Source organism: Mycetomoellerius zeteki, unplaced genomic scaffold (assembly GCF_001594055.1).
Source record: "Mycetomoellerius zeteki isolate Tzet28-1 unplaced genomic scaffold, Tzet1.0 scaffold433, whole genome shotgun sequence".
NCBI lineage: Eukaryota > Metazoa > Arthropoda > Insecta > Hymenoptera > Formicidae > Mycetomoellerius > Mycetomoellerius zeteki.
In genome coordinates, this window is record NW_017257428.1 from 103,558 (window position 1) to 112,067 (window position 8,510).

At 30.9% G+C, this 8,510-nt stretch overlaps 1 protein-coding gene across 5 annotated transcripts in view; it reads right to left on the reverse strand.

Moving 5' to 3' along the window:
- Positions 1-2,013: 2,013 nt before the first annotated feature.
- The window catches only part of Aldh-III (Aldehyde dehydrogenase type III), a 20,494-nt gene continuing 13,997 nt past the window's right edge, over positions 2,014-8,510 (reverse strand). For 3 of the 5 annotated variants that reach the window (XM_018454397.1, XM_018454399.1, XM_018454400.1), the window contains 11 exons: positions 7,902-7,942; positions 7,611-7,754; positions 7,428-7,523; positions 7,102-7,323; positions 6,136-6,299; positions 5,805-6,035; positions 5,302-5,502; positions 4,886-5,001; positions 2,962-3,097; positions 2,693-2,846; positions 2,014-2,221 (listed from right to left, as the gene is read on the reverse strand). In XM_018454397.1, the coding sequence (XP_018309899.1) occupies positions 2,198-2,221; positions 2,693-2,846; positions 2,962-3,097; positions 4,886-5,001; positions 5,302-5,502; positions 5,805-6,035; positions 6,136-6,299; positions 7,102-7,323; positions 7,428-7,523; positions 7,611-7,754; positions 7,902-7,942 (1,529 nt within the window). In that variant the 3' untranslated portion in view covers positions 2,014-2,197. Of the gene's footprint in view, positions 2,222-2,692; positions 2,847-2,961; positions 3,098-3,831; positions 3,948-4,885; positions 5,002-5,301; positions 5,503-5,804; positions 6,036-6,135; positions 6,300-7,101; positions 7,324-7,427; positions 7,524-7,610; positions 7,755-7,901; positions 7,943-8,510 lie in introns of those variants that run through there. The other 2 variants (XM_018454398.1, XR_001936816.1) reach the window with 2 other exon arrangements.

Consider the following 8,510-nt stretch of genomic DNA (forward strand, 5'->3'; position numbering starts at 1 on the left):
AATGCGTAGTCTGATTCCAGCCTTACACCGTGCGCTTAGTCCGCGACCTATACGATAAGTGTCTTTGTTTAACCTACAAGATAAACAAGGACATCTATTGTATAGGCCGCGGCCTAAATGCACGGTGTAAACGTAGCCACTGTCACCAAGCTCAATTAACTAGTGCGGGGTCTACAATAGAAGTCGTAGAGGTTGTAGGGTCTTATGCGGGGTCTACTGTCTACGGCTGGTTCTACATTAGTCGCATTGCAACGTCGCAAGCGTTGCAGTTCAATCAACGTCAAGCTAGCTCGACTCTGATTGGACTATAACGCTTGCGACATTGTGATGCGACTAATGTAGAACCACAGCTTATAATAGAAGTCGTAGAGGTCGTAGGGTCTTATGCGGGGTCTACAATAAGAAGTCGTAACGGTCGTAGGATCTTAAATCGTAGAAAATTAACCAATCATAGTCGAATACGAGAATAATCGACTCTGATTGGTCAATTTTCTACGACTTAAGACCCTAGGACCGCTACGACTTCTATTGTAGACCTCACATTACCCTGGATCTACAATAGAGTTTTAAGCGTTAAACCATAAGAAATGGACGAATCATAGTCGATTATTCTCCTCGAATTCGACTGTAATTGGTCAATCTCTTACGACTTAAGGCTTAAAACACCTATTGTAGATCCGGACTTAAGGGCCATTGTCACTAAGCTCAGTTAACTTAACTGGCCAGTAAAGGCCATCACACGTACAAAAATTTTAGTGGGAATCGTAAGGTCGCAAACAAATCGACCAATCACAATCAAAATTGAGATCTCGAGTTTTTAAACACTCGACTGTGATTGGCCGATTTGCTTATGGCCTTATGATTACAACTAAAATTTTTGTACGTGCGATGGCCTTTACTGGCCAGTTAAGTTAACTGAGCTTAGTGACAATGGCCCTTAAGTCCGGATCTACAATAGGTGTTTTAAGCCTTAAGTCGTAAGAGATTGACCAATTACAGTCGAATTCGAGGAGAATAATCGACTATGATTCGTCCATTTCTTATGGTTTAACGCTTAAAACTCTATTGTAAATCCGGGATAAGTCGTAATCACACTACAGGCTCTCGACTCTGACTCGACTGCCAACTCTGACTGCCGGCCTATAATGGACCAATAATAATGAGACTGATTTATTGTTATTGGTGCATTATGGGTCGGCAGTCAAGAGTTGGCAGTCAAGTCAGAGTCGGGAGCCTGTAGTGTGATTACAACTTTAGGTTGCGGTCAACTTGACGCTACAAACGCTTCGAAGCGTTTGAGCGACCAATCAGAACAAAGAATTTTATGAATTGACTAATCAAAAAATGCTTCCGCAGCCATAAACGCGCGGAAAAAAACGTACGTAGTGTGTCTCAAAATCATTACAAATTCATTACATTATAGGCCGGTCGGTTTTTATTTCAAAACCGTCTAAGTAATGTCTTGAGATGCTAATGCCCTCCGATTGATTCATCCCAGGTAGCAAACACACGTCATTTTGACGTCAGCTTGCTATCAGAGATGACACCTCAAGACTGAACTTAAGACGATTTCTCTGACATAAGGACTATAAATACCAGCTATAATTGTAATATCGAACATCAATTTAACTGCCATATGCGATAAATTTTTCAATCGTTGTATCATGATATAAGAATACATTACGAGTTGCATGATATTAACGATAAAAAAGAACCTGTTAAATTGTTTTTATTTCTGAGTAATGAATGCTAACGATAATAACATGAGGCTAAACTTTTTTTAAACGTCACTATATCGCAGATGCGAATATGAAAAAGTTATCATGTAAGTTAATCATGTAAGAAAAGATGCAGAATATGAAAATAAAAGATTTAAGCAATAAATTTATTTTAACAGTCATTGAAACTTATCCAATTAAAAAACATTCATTTTTTACTATAACATGATATATACTTTCTCATATGCTTTATAAAAACACTAACATACTTTATATACATATGTATGTACGGTGAAATGTCTACTTAATATAAAATATAAACAATTTGTATATATAAAACCAAAAACATTGTACAAGACTTTACATCCTCCATTGTGTTACAAGATTAATCGTAAAAAAGCAATTAACTATAATATAAATTAGAAAATGTATCCTATAGATGTATTTGAAGACGCTGCGTGATATCGGTGGCGTTATAACTACTCCTCCGTGTAATTATATTCCTGCAACAATATACGCATTTCTTTTTTTCGTTTTTCTCCTTCAAATGATATCCGATAGGATTGTTTTGTTACTAATCGACGCATAGAAAAGAACACGCAGTGATATTACTTGAAATTGTATTTTAAATCTCTATCAAAACATTCAAATATCATCCACAAAAGTTAAACAATTTCTAAAAGGCAATCATTTATAGCTGTACACAATACACGCAGTTCCATTTTATCTTAATTATGAATCAATATTAAATTATATTAACGTCCTCCGAAAATTTATATGTTATTTTGAATCATGATCATTTTTGAGGTCTTTCTTTGCTCTTCCTATGCCATCCTGCGCACAACTAAGCCACTATTTATGCAAATATATTTTATTCACATAATTTTACAATGATAATAAACTACTTTATTAGCCCATTTACATTTACGTATAACATGAAATGAGTTATATGCGATTTAATATCATTTTTGTACCTTCATTGCAGCTTTGATTCCAAATGTGGTGAGCACCCCGAGACCGAACGTAAGTAGGTACGGTATATACTTTAAAAGGGGCACACTAGGTCTTCTTTCGATCAAATATTTGAGCAACTTCAAGTTTGCATCGGAATAAGGTGGGAAACGCGCCCTGAAAAACATATTTTCTGCTTAAAATTAAAATATTAACTGAAATATTAATATTAAAATGTGTTCATAACTTAAAATATAGAATTATCTTGTTATATTAAAAAGAATTTATTTACTTGGCCACGATTTCTGCAATTTTGTTATAATTCCGAATCAAACAACCTTTCTTATGCGTGAATGTGTCGAACGTGAATTTTCCATGGTAGGCTCCCATACCAGAATTACCTACTCCTCCAAAAGGTAAACTTTCAACTGAGAAAATAATATACATTAATAATGCATGGAATTATGTAACAAAGAGAAAACAATAATTTAATATTAATGCTGGTTATATAAACACTTTATTATCGCTTTTAGCTTTGATAATTTTTTTTTATTATTGTAATCAATTTGGATTGAAGATTTTATGTTAATAGTTCTAAATTATAAATAAAGCAATAATTAAATGTTACAAATATTAACAATAACAATATTAAAAATGTATACAAAATTCCTTATTAGATTCAAAAGAATTTAATGAGGAATAAGAGTATGTTTTTAATAAATGTTAATGCAATAATTTTTAAATAATAAAAATAATTAAAATCGATCGTTAAACTCCCATTTCCATACAGATTTAAAGATATAGCAATAGTGTGTATATCATTAACAACACATTTATACATATACTGTGTCCTTAATATCCATCTATAGGCGAGTGCTCAATTCCATTACTATTTCTTAAATTATTTTAAAATCAACGGAGAATGTAGATTTTCCGCAAAATATAATACAATTAAACAATAGAATAAAAATAAAAACATGTATTGCAGAATACTACTCATTCAACATTTAGTGACCCAATCTAAAGAAAGCACCACATCTAATACACTCTCCGTTAGTAGAAACAACGTAACAATTAGCACAATGTTGTTTGATAAAAAAAGAAGAAATATATAGTTAAATAAACAGAAAGAAACTTTTTATAACATTACTAGAAAAACTACCTGCTCCTTGTAATATCGTATCATTGATACAAACGTTGCCACTAGACGTATTATTAATCAACAAAGATATAGTTCCTTTATCCAGGCTAAATAAATACAACGATAATGGCTTCTTCCTGTATGTTAAAAAACCAATGTAAGAACATCAGTATCATTTCTTTTTGTGAAATGTGTATTTATACGCGTGAGTGTGTGAATGCACACGCGCATGTACATGAAGTATATACACGCGTGTTTGCACGTGCATTCGCGCGTTACTAGTAATAATGAATACTGGAAAACACATTATAATTGCAGATCATCAAGTTTATCATTAATGATATGTGATTAGCTTTTCTTTGTAATGTCAATATCATGTTAGTACTTGGGGATTTATAATTCTACAACCACCACCATTTTCAGGTACGTACATTCTATTTGTACAGTATGTTTTATTAGTTTAATAGTATATATAATATAATAATATAATTATTATATTATATATTTAAAACGTACTCAAAGTAAAAAATAGAAATAATTTATATATGAATTTATATATAGGAATAATTTAAATATGAAGTTTACATATGATAGTATGAAATCTATCTTATATCATGAAAGGAAGATACAAATTCTTCTACTTTTTCTTCACCAGTCATTACCTAATCAACCTAAACCAACCTAAACCAGAAAAAGGAAATGCGCATGCAATACGTTTTAATTAAAGAAAATCCTTCACAAGCTAATAAAATAACATTATACCTAAAAACAAAATGCTTCCTTACAAATAGAATTAAAAAATCAATTTGTACATCTATCCAATCGCATTTGCAGTATCTACATTTTTTTGCGAAAGATAAAAAGAGCTTTTCTGTCAATTTCGATAGACTAAATATTAAAAAAACAAATAATATAAAAAAACCAAATAGCGTTGTAAACCTGAATCGTAAAACAAAAAAATTGTAGAGACTTGTTAGTTTCTATATCAAAGTAAATAATAAATAAAAAATATAAATAATAAATAAATAATAAATAAATAAATATAATAGTTTCGCTACCTAAAATCCGGACTCACCGGCATATTGCAATATCGTGTCGTTGACACATACGGCTCCGCTGCTGACCTGGTCTATAATTAGATCTTGTACCCGCTTGCTCGTGGAAAATACGTATAGTACAAGTGGGTTTTCACTAGATATGAAAAACTAATTACTTTGTGCCGTTCCCTCGTACAATAGTGAAATCGTGAAGTGAAATACGAATGAATGAGAGATTACAGGTAAAAGTTTACCTCACGGTATGTTTTCGATTATATTTGCGCGGAGAATAAAATTTTCTGTGAGCGAGAGATTATAAAAAATTCGAATGAATGAAAATGTTCTGATTATAAAAAATTAAAAAATTAAAAAAGGAAATATGCAATATTTGCGGAGGGAATAATTGCATGTATTCATTTTCATAATCACTTAATATCGCTATTAAATAACGTACCGACTGTTGATGAAATTAATTGCTTCGTATGCATTATTAATGTTTATTATAGGCAATAACGGTCCAAATATCTCCTCTTGCATGATCGAATCTGTTGGTTTGACATTAACTAGTACTGTAGGCGAAATAAATTTTTCTGCAGGATTTACGTCACCACCAACAGCAATTTTGCTTTTATCACTTAAATAATTGACAAGCCGCCTAAATACAGGGAAAACAATTGTTATTTCATATAACAAATCAAACTAACCAAGACTCCTTATAAATCAAAAGAACTAAGAAAGAAACATGGGCAACAGGAGTCAAGCGCGGAAGACGTTGCGCAAATTATTTGCGCAATAATTTGCGTCAATAATTTGCGCAACGTCTTCCGCGCTTGACTCCTGTTGTCCATGTTTCTTTCTTAGTACAATTGTTATTGTTTAATTTATCAAATTGTAAACTATTTTAAAAATTGCAACCAATATCGTTATTATAAACGATTATATTAAATATTTACTTACTGATAATGTTTGTCGGAAATAATGCGTGCCAAATCGGGACTCTCCCGTGGATTGTCACTGTACCATTCATGTAAAATCTTTTTAGCTTCCTCAATAAATTTTTTCTGTACCTCGAGTGTACATAACATATAATCGGGTGCGATACAAGTTTGACCAACATTGATGCATTTACCCCATAAAATGCGTTTTGCTGCCATTGATATATCTACTGTGTTATCTATATACACGGGACTGCAAATCAGTGTTATTTAGTGCAATTCTATTCGAAAAAAAAATTTTTGGGGAATATAAATAATTGCATTTTATACGTATTTAGATATTTTGAAGATACCTCTTTCCACCCAACTCTAATGTAACAGGTGTGAGAAACTCATTAGCAGCTTTCCGTACGATTTTTCCAACCTCAGAGGATCCAGTATAAAAAATATAATCAAAACGTTGCTTGAGTAGCTCTCTCGTTTCTGAGATGCCTCCCAGTATTACACGGCAACTATCCTGTTTACAACAAACATGAATCATATCATTATTTTTTCCAATGAGAACATGTATATAAAGGCAATTTCATCTTATTAACAATGTTAATATATTCCTGGAATACAAATCATAGTGTTTTTCAAACTGATACATTGGGATGTAATTATAGAGAAGGAAAAGATAAACTTCTCCTTCATTCTTCAATGCACAGTTATTATGTGTCATTACGCAACAAAATGCTTTAAATAGAATTCAATTCAAGAATTCAATTTCATGATCTATCTCCTTTAATTTAAGAAATAAAAGAACAACGCAATTTATGATGGAATATTCTAGGAAAGGATATTGCAAATACACGAATATAAAAAATTGCTATAGTGTTAAAATTTTCATAAAACTTAAATAATTATTTTCGTGCTTTTCTATTAACAGCAGTTTGTAAAATGTAAGGATTTAAAATAAAATATTTAAAATCAAGATTTAAAATCAATGTTTAAGTTGTAATATATGTTGTAATCATATATCTATGATCCATAAAGATATGCTAATAAACTAAGATATGCTAATGAATTAGCATACATAAATAAACATATAATTTTAGCATGTTTTATCCAATATCATTTATATTATCATTAAGTGTGATTTAATTTAGTCAAGTCAATTTACATTTCATAAAATGCTGCTGTGTCTGTATGGAATAAAACTTATAAATACATATTACTTAATATTTTTTTTAGCTAAAAAAAAAGCTTTTTTTAGTTATATCTTAATTCATGAATTTTGGGTCTTGGGATAATTATAATATAAACAAATATTTTCGTACCGTGTCTAAATATTTTGGAATGGTCTCGTATAAAAATTTCGTCGTAGTCGTTGCAATTTCGGACGGTTTTAGAATCACGCAATTTCCAGCTGCAATAGCGCCCATCATAGGTAGTATACATAGTTGAAGAGGATAATTCCATGCACCAATGACTAATACAACTCCATAAGGATCTTTCCGGATTTCTATTGTATCGAAAAAGTGCGCAAGTGACTTGGTCGGCTGTAAAATATTGCAAGTTTCAGTATTTACACTCTGGATTATTAAAGTTATTTAATGAATAAAAAAAATCTATTATATAATAAAAAATCGTATTTAGATTATACCTTTTCTGTTGCTGCCCATTCTTTAATATTCATGAGCATGTACCTAATCTCTTCGATTGTATAATCGATTTCCAATGCAAATGTTTCGAACTTGGACTAAAAAGTCAGCCAATACAGAACATTATTAAAAGTAATACGATTAGGTTAATAATGAATCTATTGTTTTTATAATCATAATCATACCCTATGTAAATCTGATGCAATTGCTGCTGTAAGTTCTGAAGCATTTTCCGTTAACATAAGTAGAAGCTGTTTCAATTGTTTGATTCTCCATTCTATCGGCCTTGTCTTTCCACTGTTAAACGTATCTCGTGACTGCTGAACTAACTGTAATTATTTTGATGTAAACAAGTCATTAATAATGTTTTCCTACACGAGAAAAAAGATATTGTGTAATTTGTTTAATATACTCTAAGTAATTAAATATGCAATATAAAAAAATGAAATTCTTATAAATCTAATTAATTTACTTACATCAGCATAATTTGTAGGCATTTGTTTATCATTTGTTTGTGCTGAAACAAAATATATTATTCAAGCTAAATAATCAACGATCTCTGATTTCAGTTGCTTATTATGGCATAAGACATAGGCTATCCGGCCAGGTTATACAGATCTTAATATAAATACTAAGAAAATTTATGTAAATTAAATCGATTTATACATCAAATTAACCTTCACATTCATTTTATTACAAGTGTAAAAAGTGATTAACTTATAGAAATAATAATAATTCATACAAAGCGTACAATTCCGTTTATAAGCACTTAAAATATGTTTATCTTAAATATATAAAAAGTCAAATTTCGAGATAAATTTTTAAACGCGTTTCTAGATCAAAAAGATGCAAATGACAGATACGAAATGTCGTATTATCATTTGTAAATTGTAATGTTGTTTTTGTTCGAGTAACAAATTAAATTTAGATTTAACTTTAAATAATTTAGGTCCGGTTGCACCAACGTTATTTTAATTTTAAGCGAGGCTTAAAACTCTCTCTGTCTCGTCCTCTATTTCGGCTTTAAAGAGAGAAAGAGTTTTAAACCTCGCTTAAAGTCAAAGTACGTTGGTACAATCGGGCCT